A 20,220-nucleotide genomic window follows, 5' to 3' on the forward strand; every position below is an offset into this window, starting at 1 on the left:
TGATCATTTTTATATTGGATAATGTGGTTAAATGATATTTTCAAAATTTATAGTTACTTTTCTTTTTTTTTTTAAAGATTTTATTTATTTACTTGACAGAGATCACAAATAGGCAGCGAGGCAGGTGGGGGGGGGGTGGAAACGGGCTCCCTGCTGAGCAGACAGCCCAATGAAGGGCTCTATCCCAGGACCCTGAGATCACGACCTGAGCCGAAAGCAGAGGCCCAACCCACTGAGCCACCCAGGAGCCCCTACAGTTACTTTTCTTAAAATAGATGACCAAAAATAGAATTGCTCAAAGGGAATACACATTTTAATTATTTTTGGTGCTCATCACTGAACAACTTTCAAAAGTATTGTGCAAATTTTTATTCCCAAAATGAATATATGACAACAGTGTTATTTTGCCTTTCCCAGGAACTAGAAAATAGATACTTCAAATGTTTTTTAAAAATTATTAATAATAGTGGGGCACCTGGGTGGCTCAGTGGGTTTATCCTCTGCCTTCAGCTCAGGTCATGATCCCAGGGTCCTAGGATCGAGCCCCAAATTGGGCTCTCTTCTTAGCATGGAGCCTGCTTCCCTCTCTCTCTGCCTGCCTCTCTGCCTACTTGTGATCTCTGTCTGTCAAATAAATAAAATAAAGTTTTTAAAAAAATTATTAATAACAGCAATATTTTAAAAATTTGCTAGTGAAACTAAATATTCTTCTGTTCTTTATTTTTAATCATATATGCTTTTTTTTTTTAGTTACCCATATTTGTCCCTTGGGAAGTAGTAATTAAATTATTTGCAGTGATCAAATATCATTAGAGTACATGGCCCAGAGGCTACTGAGTATCTTCTTTTGGTCTACACACCAAAAGAAGAAAGAAATGCACTGGAAGAAATACATTGGAAGAAATACACTGAATTAGGGGTGCCTGGGGGACTCAATGGGTTAAGCATCTGCCTTCGGCTCAAGTCATGATCTCAGGGATCCCGGATCGAGCCCCATGTCAGGCTCCCTACTCAGCGGGGAGCCTACTTCTTGCTCTGCCTCTCCCCCTGTTTGGGCTTTCTCTTTCTCTCTCTCTCAAATAAATAAATAAATAAAACCTTAAAAAAAAAAAAAAGAAATACACTGAATTAACAGAAATGATACTTAATTCATTCTAAAGGGAAGGACTCACTTTTATGAATAGTAAAGAGATAATATTTGATTAGGAAACTTCTTGCTTTGTACATTTGGATTTCTTCACATCGCAACATGGATTTCTAGGGTTTTTTGTTTTTTTTTTGTTTTTTTTTTTTTTTAATTTCAGTAGCTGGTTTCAGAATTCAGTGTTGAACCTCATTTGGGAGGCATTGTTGCATTGTGGAAAATACATCACATATTTGCTCTGTGATCCTAACCTTTCAGAGCTTCAGTGGTTTGGATCTGTGATATAGAGTTATAAAAATAATACATTGTATAATAATGTGGAAGATTTACTCCCATTATTTCAACAGTGATATATACCTACACATCTAGTGTGGTTTCTGACCTAGTACAGGGATCTGAGAAGTTGCTGCTGCCATTATTAGAAAGGAAGGTTGTACAACATAAGGATCCGCAAATCCTCCAGCTCTTGGCTTATTTGCGGTTGTCTAAAGTCCTACCGTTAGAAGTTCCTTTTTTGGTCACAGGGGGACATCTCTTACACAAGGCATTTTATTAAAGATGGTATTTCTACAAGTGTGCTCCTCAGAACACAGACTCTTAGGAATGTTAGTGTTGCATCATGGAGAAGCGGGGGATGGAAAGCCAGGGGAAGGCTTTCCTCATCACGTCAACATTGGAAATACTGTGCCAAACAGATCTAAACAGGTTTATTCTCTGAAGCACTTCCCAAAATCTTGGCTATGATAAAACGAACTTATCAGGGGCTGTTTGTTTGCTTGTTTTTTAAAAAACATCTCCTCTTATTTTCTGGAAACACGCCTTGGAACCTGCAGCTTTAAGCCAGCCATCATTTGTTTCACGTCCCTTTCTAGGAAATGGCTTGAGGGGAGCAATAAGCATATATCAGCGAAGGTGCTGGGAACTGGGTGATTTATAACAAGACTGCTGGGGACATTGGCTCATAACCTTCTGTTTCATATACAGTTCATCCCCAGACCTCCGATTCAGTATGGCTCTGTGTGATCAGGAGAAAACTTTCAGACAACAGAGAAAAGAAAACATAAAGGAAAACATGAAGAAACTCCTGGGTCCCGAGAATAGTGAAGGTTTATATTCTACACGCGATGTGAGTTGGAAATGTTTCAAATGTTACTGCAATTTAATAGTCACTGTCTCCCAAAGTGCACCCAAATATGGAAATACTGAGATTGATTGATTGATTTAAGATAAGGTGTTTCGTAAATACAAATTCTTTGAGGAAGTGCTGCCCATATTTAGTAATACTGATCAGATATAGTTTTAAAAAGATGACACATAGGCATACTTATGCACAAACAAGATGTTTATTAGTAAGAAAAGTTTAGGTTTGGATGTAAAAGGATCATTGAAATTTATTTTATTTTTATTGTTTTATAATTTAAGTATAGCTGACATACAAAGTTACGTTAGTTCATCAAGTGTGTCTGTTACGTGTTACCTCACAATACGGTTATAGTACCCCTGACTATTTGATACTCCTCCTGCTGTACCTTTCATTTCCCTGATTTATTCATTCCATAGCTGGAAACCTATACCTCCCACCCCCTTCACCCCTTTTGCCCTTCCCTCAAACCCCCTCCACCGTAGGATCATTGAATGAACTTTTTCTTTTTTAAAAGATTTTATTTATTTGAGATAGAGAGGGAGAGCATAAACAGGGGGAGGAACAGGCAGAGGGAGAAGCAGACTCACTGCTGAGCAAGGAGCCCAATGCAGGACTCGATCCCAGGAGCCTGAGGTCATGGCCTGAGCCAGACATAGATGGCTTAACTGCCTGAGCCACCCAGGGGTCCCTGTAACTGTTTCTTTGGTATTTATTTTCTTAGAAAGGTTCCTATGTCACATAAAACTTACCTTAAATAAACCTGTATGCTTTTTTCCTGTTAATTTCTCTTGTCAGTTTAATTTTCAGACCCAGCCAGAGACCTTAAGAGGGTTGAGGAAAACCTTTCCCTCCCTGTAATGGGCAGGTCCTCCTGGAATTGAAGACTGTTAGTCAGGCCTGGAGGAAGGAATGGGTTTGTTAGAAAAAGAAAAAAGCAAGAAATGGATACCTCTGTTAATTCCTGGCCATCAGTTTCATTTGCCAGATGCTCTTTTGCAATCTGTCCCCGCCCACCCCTCCCACCCCTGCTGCCTCACTGCTTTCCACTCATTTGCAACTGTTATTTCTTTCACTCCCTGTGGCTGATACCCTTTGTTGCCCTCACAGCTGAGACACTTGCCTCCTAATCAAAGAGAGGTGAACAGACATCAGATGACAAAGCCTTCCTTTCTTGCCAGAGGATTGCTCTGTTCCCTAAATTATGCTATCCTTTGCTGCTTCCCTCTCGAATTCCATGGAGGAAACAGCTCCTTCTCTTCCAAATGAAGTCCAACAGCAGATACAGATTGCCAGCCCCGGCCAGGAGCCCCAGTATAGCAACTGTCTCAATTGTCCAGTCCTCCAAAGACCACTCCCTGCCTCCCGACTTGTCTGCCTCTACCTCTTTATGAATTTTTGCTATAGAAATATCAACTTGGATAGGAAGGGGAGAAGAGGAACAACCACAAAATCTGCCTGGAATGGACCTTCCCTCCTCCTGTCTCTCCACTTCTCTCCTTGTGTTCCCAGACTTCTCCACGTTTCCGACACCTTCTCGTCCTCTTTCTTCACTTTCTCAGGCTTCTGACCTTAGGATTCTACTGCAGCTGCTTCACCAGTCACCCATACTAATAAGTGCGAAAGATCCTGCCCTGTCTCCCTGGACCCTGTTGGAGCAAATTACCGTGTCTCCTTACCTTGTGAAACATTCTCTGCCGTTCACCGACTGCCTCCTCTTCCCGTTTTCATCCTGCCTTTTCGGGGTCCTGTAGCAGATCCTCCCCTGTACATTCTTTAAATAGAAGTGTTCTTTGCCTTAGACACTCTGTCTCCTCACTCTGCATTCTTCTTAAGAATTTTCTCTCCTGGGACACCTGGGTGGCTCAGTCGGTTAAACTTCTGCTTTTGACTTCACTCATGATCCCAGGGTCCTGGGATCGAGTCCTGCATCGGGCACCTTGCTCATCGGGGAGTCTGCTTCTCCCTCTCCCTCTGCTGCTCCCCCTGCTTGGGTTCTCTCTCTCACTCTCTCTCTCTGTTAAATAAATCAGTAAAAAAAAATTTTTTTTTTTTTAAAGAATTTTCTCTCCCTTCCATGATGTCACCCAGCACCTATGTCCAAAGAACTCCCCATGTAGATCATGGACTTAAAACCTCCCTTCTGAGCTTCAGAGCTGAACATTTATGCACCTGCTTGATTTCTTAACTGGTATCCCTCCCATCTAAAGGGAACTAAAAGGGAACACAACACCTCTGTTTTCTGTAGTTCCACCTCTGCCTGTCCTCCCTCTCCCTACCTTCTGTTTGCTCCCAAACCAGAGCTGAAAATCCTTCCACCATTCTCAGGATTGGCTTCCCAGCATCTCTCCAACTCCCGTTTTTTCCAGTTCACACCGCGCTCCTTTGCTGGGTGCTGCCTCTTAGCTCCATGTCTCCTCAGAACCCTTCCCCAGCTGGTGCCTTTCTAGACACTGTTCCTTCTCCCTGTAGTGTGCTTCCTCTGTACCTGCCCTCTCCCCACCTCACCTGCTTTTCAGGTCGCTAGCACCCTCCCTTCCGTTCTTTAAGCAGTAGATACGTAGCTTCTTCTGAGACTGTCTCCTTCACCCCCACCCCCCATGTCCCTTAGGTCTCCGTTATATTCTCTGTGGCACAAATACATGCATTATCTTCTCAGCATTGATGACACTCAGACTTAAAACATACTTATATAGATACTCATTTAGTGTCTGTTTTCTCCGGTGGAATATAAGCTTTATGAAGACCAGGACAGTGTCTGTGTTATTTATGTTCACATTCCTAGCACCTGGCCTGGCTCCTAGCACATGTGGATGCTCAGTAAATCTTGTGTTGTGTGGGTCAGGGGACAGATTTGGGCAGTTGCTTGGCGCTGCGCCCTGGGGATGCCTTAGCTAGGGAGAGGGATCAGGGACTCAGAAATGAGGAACACAGTGTCAGGTTGTTAGGAAGAAGACACAGGATAAGGAGGTTTGGATGAAAAGATCCCAGTTGGAACTGTTCTGTGAGAAATGTATGTGGGACACATTGATCCAGATGCCCTGTTGGCCTTTGTCCTTAGGTTTTCCTTTTGCAAAGGGAAAGTTGCTGCTGCAACCCCCCTGGTGCACTCCTTGTTCTGTGGAAAAAAGGAGTCTTTCTGGGAAGATGAAACTTGGCCCAATATTCATACAAATTGGCTTCTCTGCAATGGGTAGAGAATGAAGTCATTATGTTTCTGTCTGGAATATTCTTCAAAAAATATTAAATTCATATTTTTGGAAGTCGTTCTTAGAATTCAAGCTTTTACTGTAGTTGTTTTTTTTTCCGTCTAGAGTTTTTTCTCTTGTCCAAAATAATTACTTTAAATATATTCAGAACCACTCATTCCCACAAAACATGTGATAGTTTCCTATTTTTATGTTACTCCTCAGTCAGGGATCTCTTAAGCTCCCAACTCCCTTGCTCTCTGATGAGACTTCACTTTCTAGTCAGTTCTGGCTAATCATCCTTATGATACGAGGGACAGGCTGTCATGGCGGTTTGACGAAGAAAGAACAGTCCTGCTTAATTCTCGGTGGAGAGACTCTGCTTGTCCTGTTCCCAGTGTTCAACAAACAGACAACATCCAGCTTGGGACTTCAGTGTCAAATTAAAATGTTGAATAAATTTGGGTAGTATAAACCTGGACACATTCGTTCCCTTCTATGCTTCACTTGTAAAATGGAGACTGTGTCTCTTACTAAGTAAAAGGATAAGTACTAGCTTATAAGCTTCCAGCACAATCTGTAAGGGCACATATTAGTTGCTCAATAAAATAGTGACTGTACTACTTGAGTGTTTCTGTTCTGCTGCATAACGCCCAAGGGCAGTCATTGTCCAATTTAATAAAATCTTAGCTTTTCTGTCTGATATAATGAATTAGTCAAATAGTTAAGGTGCCTCATAACCCAAGAGTTTATTCTTTGAAATACTAAGACTTTTAAAAAATGTGTTCTCGGGACATCTGGGTGGTTCATTCGATTAAGGATCTGCTTTTGGCTCAGGTCATGATTCAAGGGTGCAGGGACCGAGTCCCACATCAGGCTCCTTACTCAGTGGGGAGCCTGCTTCTCCCTTTTCCTTTGCCTCTCCCCACCACCTACTCGTGCTTTCTCTCTCACTCTCTCTCTCAAATAAACAAGTAAAATCTTTTAAAAACTTTTTTTTATCATTGAGAATATATATATTTTTTAATTTATAGATTTGAATCATTTGAAGAGAAGTCTTTCTAAAATATGTTACTCCTTGTCCAGATTGAACTGATCTGCGTGTTCTCGTGTCTGTTTCATTTGCAATCAACTGCCATTTCTCCATACTTTATGTGTTTCCTTGAAGTAATTTCTTCAAACCACTCCTTTCTTTTTCAGCTTTAATTGTTGTGGAATTCAAATCTGATAAGCAAGCTTGTTGTTAGAACAGTGTCTCTGATTAGTGTAATTTCTCTATGAATAGAGGCCTGGAATCTTTTCTGAGTAAGATCTGTAAGACTGTGTACATGGGGACTTTGGGCATAGTTGGATTGTTTAGAGGCCATTCTTATAAATTTTCTTGTCTGAAAATAGCTTTTGGTCAGATGAAGCTTCTAGATTACAGTCTTATGCGAAGGGAAATGCTAATCTATCATTTCTGTTCCCTAGTAACTGACCGTAACAAAGCCAGGCTGGTTGGGGGACTAAAATCTGGAAGTGGAGTAGTGGGGAAGCAAGAGAAGGGAATTCTACTTAAAACCTTCATCAGAGAATTTAAGAGAAACGTGTTTCAAGGCAGACTATATGAAATAACTTCAGTTTAAACAGATAGAAGCCTTAGGGTGAAGTATAAAGTGGACCTTAAATAATACACTTTATGAGTGCTAATCTGTATTTGTTTGTTATATAAATTAAGTGAAATTTGTTTGTTATATAAATTAAGTAAATAATATATTAAGTTATATAAATTAAGTGAATAAATTAAGTGAAATTATAAATTATATAAATAAGTGAAATTTAAGTTATATAAATTAAGTTTGTTATATAAATTAAGTGAAAATTCTAGAGAAGAGAGCCCGTCTGGTGACAGAGGAGGAGGCAAAGCAGAACAGTTCCTGAAGGAGGTAATAGAAGTCAGGCTTGAGTGGTCCATGAGAATGTGTATTCCTTGTGTATGTTGTTTCCGTCTTCCAGAATATTCTCCCTCTTGCTTCTTACCTTCGTTGGGATGACAGAATTTTATACTATCAATTATTTCTTTTTAAGATTTTGTTTATTTGACAGAGAGAGAGAGAGAGAGAGGAGGAGCAGGGGGAGGGGCAGAAGGAGAGGGAGAACGCACCCCATCCCCCAACGTTGAGCAGGGAGCCTGATGCAGGGCTCGATCCCAGGTCCCTGGGATCATGACGGAAGCCAAAGGCAGACACTTAACCAACTGACCCACCCAGGTGCCCATTACTGTCAATACTTATTCCCCTCTTAGATTGCAAATATTGCAGGGCAGACAGTGTAGAATTCCTAATAGCGGAGGACAGGGAGGTGTGCTGAGCTGTGGGCTTCCAAGGGTCAAGTTTCAGGACTCATGAGGTGGACTTTGAGGTTTTCTCATCTGAGGTGGTGGTAGGATGTGAAGAGCCAAGGAGTAAGAGAGCTGGAGTTGGTCTACAAAGTAAACGTCCAGGAGGCCCAGACTCCACTCAGTAGCGCTGTTCACTATAAGGCACATGACAGCTGAAGACTACCGAGCTCCCAGGGAAACAGGCTTGGGGGAGGCATGCAGAAACACACGTGTCCAAGCAGGGAGGGAGGCGGCAGATGGGGACAGGCGCTGGATTTGCTACAGGTTTAAATTTGTTTTATAAAGCAAATGGGCATTTGGTGAGGGATCTTACTGGGTTGAAAGGGCGGGGGACCAGATGAAAACTAAATGCTACTAACAATGATGCATTTTAATTTCATGTAAACTCACTTCTTAAATTTTGCATATGAAATGATGGCTGTGCTGGAAAAAATTGTAAATAGACTGAAATGAGATAATATATACTACTTTTTATACATTTCCTGAAGCAAACCAAGTTAGTGAGTTCCCTCCCTTTGTGTACAAAGATGTTGCTTATGTACCTGACCAGAAATGGACCAGACAGCACCTTGAGAGGGCCGGTGCTGGGCACAGGATGGTGGGGAGGCAAACCCCACTGCAGGTATTACCATTTGCCCAGTCCAGGCAGCCATGACTGCTCCTATCATTGCGGATACTGTGGAGATACACGAGCAGATCAGACTCTGTAATTGTCATCTTTGCTTCCATCTTCTAATCCAAAAAAATAATAATCATTAATAATGATAATAATTATGAGTAAAAACCTAGGATGCACAAGCAAGCAGTCTAAAGCCTATAAACAGTTTTAATATTGGGATAACCACTGTGATGTGATCATTTAATCTTCTAAAAAGAAAGAATCCGTGCTCCTTATTTGGTTCTCCTTTATACTTATAGGGTTGGCTCTCTCATTTTCAATACAGTTTCTCTGACCCCTTTTATAATTGGTGGGGAATAATCAGTTGAGGGTTGCAAAACTAGGTCTTGGCTACCTCCTTCAGTATATCTTCAGGTGTTTTGACTCATGCTTTGCGGAGCTGGGGGATGGCAGTTACTTGGCACTTTGGAAAATTGACTTTCAGTAAAAACAGAGGAAAATTGACTTTTAGTAAATAGAGAAAGAAAGAGTTCTGATTTGACATTTGTATCATATTTTTCTCCAAACTGGCAAAAATAGAGATGATTTGAGTCAAAGTAAAGGGCATTGAAATCAATTTCAAAAATGTGGAGTTTATGGTATCTTCATCCTTTATTTGCCTGATTTTATCCACAAAAAGAGAAAAAGGAATAATTTGTAAGTGATACTGCTAACAAAACCCAAACCCAAACACATAACAATTCAAATGACTATAACCATCTATTACGATACTAGCGAGGAACTGGTGTAGGAAATTCTAATACTTAACTTTTTTGACTTGTAGTCCTCCCTCCTACCTGTCAAGAAAATGATAAACTCTCTTAGAAATTAAAAAATGTATTTAATCAACTGCACTAGGTGCTTTAAAAATGTACCACAAGTAAAGTATTTTAAGTCAGTATTGTACTAAATACTTAATAATGAAGTGAACTTCCATATCATATCACTAGAGTTATATATTAAAAGCACCTTTTCCCACTTGAGTGAAAAGGATTTGTTAATTAAATAATTTCCCAAGAAAAAAAACTTTCTCTTTGTATTTTTCATAATTTCAAGTATCGTTTTTAAGACTTGATAGTTTTGGCACTGAGATACTACATCCTTTTCTCTTGCCTCTTTAAAACGTGAAATGGGGTGATTTTAGGTGAGATTAACACTCAGATCAGTAAATTACAATCCATAATGTAGGTTCGCCCTGTTTAATCACTTGAAGGCCTGAACAGAACAAGAAGATCAGCCTTTCTAAGCAATAGGGAGTTCTCCAACAGACTCCATTTCTCTTCATCTGCACCATTGGCTCTCCTGGGTCTCCAACTGCTGGCCTTCAGACTAGAAACACATTATTGACTCTCCTGGTTTTGGAGCCTGCTGGCCCATTCTGCAGATTTGGACTTGCCATTCATCCTAAATTCGCGAGCCAATTCTATAAAATAAATCTCTTTCTAGACAGGTTCGTAGCTAGGTACATCTTGTTGATCCTGTGTTTCTGGAGAGCCCTGACTAGTACAGGAGCCAAGGAGGCAAAAGTCTTTATATAATTTTCAGACCTTAAAAACCTATGAAAATGTAAAAAAAAAAAAAAAAAAAAACAAACAAACAAAAAAAAACCCCAAAACCCCAAACCCTTAAGCATTTGAGAATTTTCTTTTGCAAGGGAGGAAATTAATAATATCCATAAGCCCATGTATCAATTAATTTAATCAAAACCACAGGATTTTTGGTAAATGAAGATTCATTTCCTGTTATCATATGAGAGATATTCATTGATATCATTTATGCACAAATACTAATGCTCTTAGGTCTAAATATAAGCTAAAACCTGTCAACAGCACATTTCTTAGATTCTTTTAGATTTTGAGTCAGCACTAACAGCTGCTTCTTATAACTCCTCAGTTACTTCTTTGAAAGTTATTTCAGAATGACCAAGGTTATTAAAACATCCAAATTTAGCCTTCATTTATTACGTAAAATTGGGCTGATACCATCCAAAGTAACAGATGAATCTGAAATATAAATTAGCTAAATATCAAATGGTTTCTTTTAGCAAAGAGTACTCTTTCTTTCTCAATAGTGACTAAAAGGAAAGAGTGAATTACGGTGTCGGTGACACCTTAGTTCACGTCGTGGTTCTGTGAACAATTAGCTGCGTCTGTATGTGGACAAGGTATTTGTGTGGATTAAATACTTCATCGTCTGAAAAATGGAAATGATCTCCTTTTGAGGGCTGGGAAAATTAGATGAAATAAATTGAATGAAAGTGCCCAGGCTTGTGCCAGAGAGACATATTTTCTTGATAAGTCAAATCTCCCTTTTTTAATGTTAATAAAAAGTATATACTTATATAGTTTTATAACTCATATTCTGTCTGAGTTATAGAATCAAGTGTTACTAGTAGCTAAAGGCCTCAAGGTTGCTAATGCTACCCAGTGCTTCTGCATGTAAGAAAACAGAGTCCAAAGAGGATTTTCTGTGCCCCAGATTACAAAGTTAATTAGAGGGAAAGCTTTCAGAGATCATGGAGCAGAGGGAATTAAAAGCTTTGGAGGCTAACAGATCCAGTTTTGAGTCCACAGGACATTGCTTTCTAGCTTTGTGATAAGAAAAGTTAACTTCCTTATGTTTCAATTATTTTATCTTTAAAATGTCACTGTGAAAATTAGTTGTGAAAATTAAAGGATATACATAAAACAGATTAATTCATGTGTAGCAAATGCAGATGAGAATTGTAATCTACATAGTCATTCAAGTATTTGATTATTCTGTTTTTATGTACAAGTATCTGATATTTCTTTCACCTGCTAGCAGCTCAGATACCTGACTTCAAAATCTTACCTGAAAATTCTAAGAATTTACTGTAAAGCAATAATGAAAACAACGGGTTATATAAGTAACAAATTCCAGTTTCATAAGTGGCTATTTCCAGAAAATTCCTAACAACATAAATATTCGTAAGTATGTGTTGGACTAGTGGCTTATGAAGAAGGACATCTAGGGAGCTGTTTTCTCAGGATTAGAGAAAGCCTTATGTTCAGTCTTCCAACTTTTCTTATTAAATCTTACTGAACAACAGTGCAGTTCCGTGTTGCGTGTTGAACAGTGAGATGTGTTACTAAGAATTTTCTTCCTCTAGACTGTTGGATTTGTATTGGATTTAACATTATTTTCAATAATGCAGCATTACAAGTAACCAAATCACCAGGCTCAAATGCTCCTACATGATTTTTTAATATAAACAGTCTTCCTCCTTCTATAATATCAACCGAAATACTTTTTTTCCCCATGAAGCTCTTCTTAATCGTATTTCTCCTGACTCCCTAGAGGACTGTTGCAATGTCACATGTCCTTTTCAGCTTGTGAGTGTCTTGGCTTGAATTTAGGCTCAGTGCTTGACAAAAGGAAATGTTCACTGTTCTTATTACTTTGTCCATAAATTCAAATCTTCCTTCAAGGCCTAATTCAGATGCTTCCTCCTTCTAACTTCCTATCTGGCTTGCTTAACAGCTCCTCTGACAGCTATTACTGTAGTGTGCTCTGTTCACCTGCTTTATAATCCACTTCTGTTTCCTATCCTAGCTTTCTTTCCCCTCCAGACAGGTTTTTAAGAACTTAGGTATTTTATGTTATTTGCAATTTAAACATATATGATTGAAAGCATTCTGTACATCTAAACATGTAAAGGTTCAAAGCCATTTAACTTGCTCCATTGTACCGAATGCTGGAGTGTATTTGCATGAATGAGCTCTCCAACCTGCATCTAATTAGGACGCATAGGCTCCTTCAGTTCGGGGCCACTCAGTAGTAGAGAACTGTACTCTAGTCAGAACATCCCTACTTGCTTCAGCTTCTGCTTTTCCACCCCTGCGGATTTCTTTCTTCACTTTGTTTCTTATAAAGCTTTGAACTGCTTTGTGATCTAGTATCTTTGCTCCATCTTTGCTCAGTCTTCAATCTCTAACTTTCTTTTGCTAGTAATTGTTATTGGGAAACAGCATCAAACAAAAGATACTCTTTCTCCCCAGCAGTCTGACTTTTCTTTCACATCAGCCTCTGTCTATCCAGTAAACATTTCCATCCATCCACTCCCTGTTCCCTTGTCTGTCTCCACCCCCACCCTCCCCCCATCCTCAACAGGCTCAGAATCTTCCTGGAAGATATTGGATTGTACTCACCACATGCCTGATAATTCTGGAGCAGTGGTTATTAAGCTTTTTGATCTGAGAAATCTATTTTACATTAAAAAAAATATAAAGAACTTCTAAGAGAGGGACACCTGGGTGGTTCAGTGGGTTAAGCCTCTGCCTTCGGCTCAGATCATGATCTCAGGGTCCTGGGATTGAGCCCTGCATTGGGCTCTTTGCTCAGCGGGAGCCTGCTTCCCCCCACCCCTCTGCCTACTTGTGATCTCTCTCTCTGTCAAATAAATAAATAAAATCTTTTAAAAAAAAGAACTCCTAAGAGGTTTTATTTATATGGATTATATCTATGAATATCTACCATATGAAAAGTGAAAGCTGAGAAAACTTATCAGCATACATACTTATTTTACATAAATCATTGTCATATTAATATCAATGACATTTTATGAATATAACCATATTTTCAAGAACATAAAAAGGGTGAGCAGGGCAGCATTGCTTTACATTTTTATAAGTATCTCTGTTGTTTGACTTAACAGACAGCAGCTGGATTTTTGTTATCTGCTTTTGAATTCAATCTCTTGCTGTATCACACATCCTATAATTTCTAGAAAACTCCATCATAGACTCATGAAGTAATGAGAATGAGCAAAGACAAATAACATCTTACTGTTTTCATGAAAATAGTTTTGACCTTGTGGACACCCAGACGGCTGTGTACAATTTGAGAACTAGGCCCTGGGGTATAGAGAAACCACCCGCTCTCTTGAGCAATAATGGTTCAGGACCACAGAGAAAATGACAATCTCTTCCTCTACAAACAAACATTTGTATTTTAGTCATGTTGCAGACAGCCTTTGCTTCTCTCCTGCAAAAACTCTTGGTTGACTCATGTTGCTTCCATTTCCAGAACAGCCTCCTTCCCTGCCCTCGTCCGTCCCTGTTGAATAACTGTGCATCTTTAAAATTAAGCTTGGGTTTCTTTTTAATTTATGAAGCTTTCTCCACCACTTCAGTTTCTCTGATTGGAATTGACCACATCTTCTGGACCTCATGTACTCCTAGCCTATAGCCCTTTATTTTAGGAAGACATATTAGCATGAGCCTGGATATAAGAGCTTGGGGTTTAATCCCTGACTGCTGTTTACTGATTGTTTGACCCTGAGCGAGTCTTCAAGGTGTTTCTTCCAAGTGCCTTGGTCCCTCATCTCTTAAAATAGACACTTCATAGAGATTATGTGAAGATTAAATGAAACAATTTCTGGGGCACCTGGGTGGCTCAGTCGGTTAACCATCTGTCTTCAGCTCAGGTCATGATCTCAGCGTCCTGGGATTGAGCCCCATGGTGGGCTCCCTGCTCAGCAGGGAGTCTGCTTCTCCCTCTGCCCCTCCCCCCACTTGTGCACACTCTCTCTCTCTCTCTGTCTCAGAGTAAGAGCTCAAGAAATGTCATCTCTCCCTATTTTTTTATTGTCATAATAATTATTTTTTTGAAGATTTTACTTATTTGAGAGAGATAAAGTGAGAGAGAGAAAGAGAGAGCCTGAGCAGGGGGTGGGGAGGAGGGGGAGAGGGAGAAGCAGACTCCACACTGAGCAGGGAGCCAGACCTAGGACTTGATCCTGGGACTCTGGGATTATGACCTCAGCTGAATGCAGACATTTAACCAACTGAGCTACCCAGGTGCCCATATTGTCATAATTATTATTACATTTCTGCCTCACTTAAACTATATTCCCTGGATCTACTTGTGATGCTTGAAAGATAGAGACCACTCAATCAGATATATTTAATAGATTAAAGAATAAATAGATTCTGTAGCTCCTGTCACTTTTAATAGTATATATTTTTAAATGAGTCGGTATAAAGGAGCAATTAAGAATTCTGGACCAAGGCCATATAAAGGAAAGGCAATAAAATAAAGCTTTATTATACTTAAAAAAAAAAAAAAAGAATTCTGGACCAAGAGGGCATAGTGCTTACTTAACTCCAGATATCAGCAAATAGATTTTACATAGGTAATATCAGCATTTTAGAACTTCCATCTACAAAATGAGCAAAGACATTTTTGCTCACTTTACAGGATTTTTGAGAGACTCCCCCCCAAAAAAATTGCACCCAAAAGCAAGCCAAAAACTGCAAAGGGTTAAGCTAATACAGAGTTATGGTTGTTATTTCTAAATAGAGTTAGTTGGTATTTTAGTCACATTTGCTTTCTAATAGACATTAATTCTTAATTTTCTTATATGAAACATATTCTTTTTAAAAAATAGATATATTATCAAGGTATGAGTGAACTACAATTCTTTATTACCAAATGTGGAGCACATAACATGAAAATTGAAACTAAAAGGGAATATATTTTATGCCTTTACAAATGATCTCTGCGTTTCATCACTCTAGGTGCCTGTGGTCGCCATATTGGGCTCAGGTGGAGGCTTCCGAGCCATGGTCGGATTCTCAGGTGTGATCAAGGCCCTGTATGAGGCGGGAATTTTAGATTGTGCTACCTACATCGCTGGTCTTTCTGGCTCCACATGGTTAGTATGCATTTTAAATCTTAGTTATATCATGCTAAAAGTTTGGGGTTTATCTACCTCAAACCTTTGAAAAGAAAGGAGGATTTAGAAAACTGAACCTTAATTTCAAATTATTGAAGTGTTCCAGTTTGATGCTTAAAAATGTTTCTTAAAAATGAGGGATGCCTGGGTGGCTCAGTTGGTTGGACGACTGCTTTCGACTCAGGTCATGATCCTGGAGTCCCGGGATTGAGTCCCGCATCGGGCTCCCAGCTCCACGGGGAGTCTGCTTCTCCCTCTGACCTTCTCACTCATGCTCTCTCTCACTGCCTCTCTCTCAAATAAATAAATAAAATATTTTTTTAAAAAATCTTTCTTAAAAATGTGTTTCAAGGCAAATTCATACCTAATGATGCCCCTTATCATAAATTTACTCCTTTTAAGCTGATTTGTAACTTAAAATGTAGTTAAACATAAAATCTTAAAAATAGATCAATCGAAATTCTATATAAATATCACAGAGGTGAAATAACATGCTCCACCCATAATTAATTTAATCTTCCTATAATTTGCTGATTTGTAATCTTTCAGCAATCGTGTCTAAGTCTACATGATTCACTAGGTATTCATTTTCTTCTCTAGGGCAAATAGAAAGAGATGCAAGATACCTCAGTATACAGAAGAGGAAAAACAACTTTTGAATGTAGAAATGGAATGTTTCACTGATTCACATCTGATTATCAAATTAATCCTTTATATGCACTTAAGCTAAATTTGGAGAGAGACGTAAAACATGTGTACATAAAATATTTGTACACCATAGCTTTGTCGTTTCACAAACATTTATGAAACATGTTCAAAGAATCTACCTTGTACTTTTTAGTTTGCCTGACCCACAGAAGTACATTGAAAATCAAATATTAGAAAAAAAAAGAAAATAAAATATTAGTTCTCCCTCAAATGTCTCAACTGTGTCACCTTATTACAAAATGCCTGACTTTGACTTACAAGTCTTTTTAATCATTCAGCCATAGTAAAGTTCAACTGTCATAATGCTATATTATATATGTCAAGCATTTGAATATTTCTCTACCTTCTTATCGTATGAGATGGATCTGAGTTTTTTTCATTTTCAGCTAAAGAAAATTTGACTCGGAAGCCAAGGGATTTGTCCAAGATCACTAGCAGAACCAGCATGTGAAGTCAGGCTTTTGATCCTCTAGTCTAGGATTCTTGGAACTAAACCATAATCTTTTCTTGCACAGCTGTATGTTCTACACAGAAATTCACATATAAAGAATGTATAGTTTTTAAATATTTAAGAAACTTAAATATCTTAAATCTTAAATATCAGATTCTTTAACTAAAAAACAAAAACTTAGAATGATGGTTGCTACCTTCTTTCTATATACCCTCAAAATGATTTATCTTTTTTGAAAGAAGGGTGTAGCCCATTACTATTCATTCCCTTGAAGGAAAGAGCAGGCACCTGCCTGTTTAATGAGTAATATGACAGAAAAACTTGGGCCCTAAGATTAATTTGCCTACTCGAGCATTCTGTTATTACTCTTCGAGTGGTTTTCCTTCTCTGAATTCACTATTTGTTGGATTCCTGTGGTCCATCACTGACTAATACATTGCAAGAAGCTTATTTTCTTAAACTCACCTAATAAAGACAGAACAGATATGATTTGGGGTGCTGACTTGAGGGTATAATAGTGTGTGTTTATTAGGCTGCAGTCATTGCTTTAGTTATGGATTTGAGGCAGCATCTTAGATTCTGCTGTCAAGGTTCTAAAAACAAGTCCTGCAAAGTGTAATTAAGAGAATCTTAGATGTTACAGGCTAATCATTTAAATACCACAAGCCACACATTTATACGTACATAAACTTCTGCTCTATCCTTCGTTGCCTAATTTCTCCAAGATTAGCCGTCCCTTATTTCTTTCATTTCCTTCAAGGCCACTCATTCCTAAAAGCCTTAACAATAGATTTTCACCTGGCAACCACCTAATTTCCAAATATAAGCATGTCTTTTGAAGTTCTTTTCCTCCTTGACTCTTTGGTGGAGTCCAGGAGGATAAATTTCGGGGTTGAGACATTTCACACAGTAACTATCCCTCTTTCAGTTCCCTTCTCTTCTGCCTTTTTTTTTTTTTAAGATTTTATTTATTTATTTGACACACGGAGAGAGAGAGATCACAAGCAGGCAGAGAGGCAGGCAGAGAGAAAGTGGGAAGCAGGCTTCCTGCTGAGCAGAAAGCCTGATATGGGGCTCCATCATAGGACCCTGAGATCATGACCTGAGCCGAAAGCAGAGGCTCAACCCACTGAGCCACCCAGGTGCCCCTCTCTTCTGCCTTTTGGATTTTATTTCATCCTCTCTGACTGCTCTGCCCTCCGTAATGTCTTTACAATTTTCACTACTTTACTCCTTAATGTGAGCTTTCCTCCAAGACCTCTCTTTTGTTCTGTTACATCTACACACCACTCCCTTGGCAATTTCACCAGCTTCTACCACCTCAGTTATTACCATCAATAATTTAGTTCATGGAACTCTAGAACATCCTGAAAGCTAATGGACCAAAAAAGGAAAGACAATACAAAGTAGCTGTTGAAGAAGACAAGTAAAAGATGACCCAGAGGTCAGGGGTAGAGAGTACTTCAAGAAGTAGTGGGACTTTTAATAGAATGAAGCATCTGTGAATAGCTTAGCTTAGAACTGGGCTTGGAAATCCTTACTGGTTTTAACAAGAATCACTGAAGTAAATAAAGAGCACTTTTGATCATGAAATTGCAAATAAGAAGTAAAGAGAAGATGAAAGAAAGAGTGTGGGGGGGTAGTTGGTAAACCTACTAGGAAATGTCTATTCTTTCAAGAAAGGGAATGTAGGACTCAGGAAAGTATCTTGGTGTGGTTTTGTTTCCAGAATTTAGAAATTTGTGTAGAAGTCTGAGGTAAAGGAAACAGTGTAGACGGATAGACGAAAGATAAAGAAATAGATGCTTCGTGGATAGAAAAAGATTCAGACTGAGACAGGACAGGACAAGATTGAAAAGTACAAGTGAAAGCTGTTCATCATGGAGAGGAGAGATACTTCCTGAGACAGAAGAAAAGGTGGTCGGATGATTCATATTAATTTTCTCTGAAAAGTATAGGTGAGAAGGTAAAAAAGTTCAAAGGAAGGAATTCAGAAAGACTTGGATAAACAAATTACACTCTTGTGTTGTGTAAGTTTTTATATTCTGTTGACACATGACCATTACTTGGCACAAATGAGGTAATACGGAAATATTTGGAGAAGCCTGGACCTCCCAAAAAGTTTTCTGTGATCACAAAAGAGAATTTTATGTAGGACAAAGCCTTCCCTTGTAACTGTTACTAACTTTAGGGCAATTATTTCTGAAATTATTTTTGTATGATACTTATTATTCATTGCTTGTATTAGCCAACCGGTCAGCACAACTCTCTTTCCCAGTACAGCTTCATTTGTAGAATCCTGAGGGGTTAAAGTGTCTTGACTACCATGTTTGTATGGCATTATCATCTAAAGAGAATTGAGAGCAGCTCTACATCTGTAACCATGGGGTTCAGTTCATTAAACTGACTAAAATGGAATTCAAGAATGAGAACTTTCAGTTGGACAGTCTGAAGAATTCCTGCCGCACTGAAAAATGACATTGCCTCATAAGAGGTGACAGATCAAGATCAACAGAAAAAGATCAAGATGAAAGTTAGAGAAAATACGTTGTTTGGCGTGGGGGGGGGTGGAACTGTGCTTGTCTTGTTCTTTAGTGGGTCTCTCCAACTTATCACATATTTAATGACTAAAGCTTTGCAAAAGTAACCATTTTGAGGGGGAAATGAATCTAAAGATTTCTTTAGAGTTTTAGGCTGTTTACAAATGTTAAGTCTCAAGAAATGCTTTTGAGACTTGGCTTTTGACACTTACTAGGCATAGAAGTTCTATATGTTTAACCCTGATGATGCTGATTTGGCAAGTCCTTAGAGGCCTGGTACTGGTCTTTTAAAACATTGGCTGTGTGATGTGGAAGAAAGGATTGTACTGAGAATTCCTTGTGGGATTTTTTTTTAAAGATTTTATTTATTTATTTGAGAGAGCATACGCGCATGTGAGGGAGCACATGTTTGGGCAGGTGTGGGGAGGGGAAGGGGAGACGGAGAGGGTCCATGCTCAGACTGCACTGAGCTTGGAGCCCACAAGGGCTCAGTCTCACAACCCTGAGATCATAAGCTGAGGCAAACTCAAGGGTGGGACAGTTGTTCAACTGCGAGAGCCACCCAGGAACCCTTCCTTGTGCACTTTTGACATGATTTAGCTATAAACATTTCACACTTAGCCTAGAATGCATTTGTATGGAGAGAATGATGTGTCCCATTGTATAAATGTGTCAAAAAAATTAGAGGCAGATATTTTCAGATTTATAGAGAAATAAATTGAGGATCATTTCGTTCATTACTTAACTATTTATAGAGGCCCTGCTGTGTCTAAGAAACTTAGTTGTGGAAACTTGATTGGTATAATTAGGAGTCATGTATTAGTAAAGAGATGAAAATTAAGGCTGAACTATGGACTTCAGTATTGGAGGATTGATGTCTATGTGCTTTAGATGGTAGCATGTCCACAGAAGCTAGTAATAGCCGAATCTTGCCTTGGTGTCACCAAGGAAACAAAGAAAGCCATTTAAAGAAAATTGGCCATTGCCCCTATCACCCCACCTTTATCTTCACCAAAGCAAAAACTCAGGTCTTAGATGTCCCCACAATGATGCCATGATAGGTCTGTCCAACTCACGCTTGCAAATTCTAAGGAATATGGTGTCATAAATGCTGACGTGGAGAACATTAACCTGGTGCCAGTGGTTGAGGTTGTCTAGGTCTCTGACTGGGGCTTGTATCCTCAAGCCAATTGCTTCATGATGGGAAAAGAATGAGAGAGGGAAAGGGGGAGAGAGAGATTCATCCAAGTGAATGGCTTTACTTCAAACTTTAGAGGGCAGAAATGGACTACAACCATTCTACGTGGAACAAA

The 20,220-nt window shown here is 39.1% G+C and overlaps 1 protein-coding gene across 3 annotated transcripts in view; it reads left to right on the forward strand.

Moving 5' to 3' along the window:
* Nucleotides 1-20,220, forward strand: part of PLA2G4A (phospholipase A2 group IVA) — a 162,815-nt gene that overhangs the window by 87,672 nt on the left and 54,923 nt on the right. For all 3 annotated transcript variants that reach the window (XM_082704068.1, XM_082704070.1, XM_082704069.1), the window contains 2 exons: nucleotides 2,129-2,270; nucleotides 15,051-15,187. In XM_082704068.1, coding sequence (XP_082560194.1) covers nucleotides 2,129-2,270; nucleotides 15,051-15,187 — 279 coding nt within the window. The remainder of the gene's footprint in view (nucleotides 1-2,128; nucleotides 2,271-15,050; nucleotides 15,188-20,220) is intronic.

Source organism: Mustela nivalis (assembly GCF_964662115.1).
Source record: "Mustela nivalis genome assembly, chromosome: 16".
NCBI classification, from domain to species: Eukaryota; Metazoa; Chordata; class Mammalia; order Carnivora; family Mustelidae; genus Mustela; species Mustela nivalis.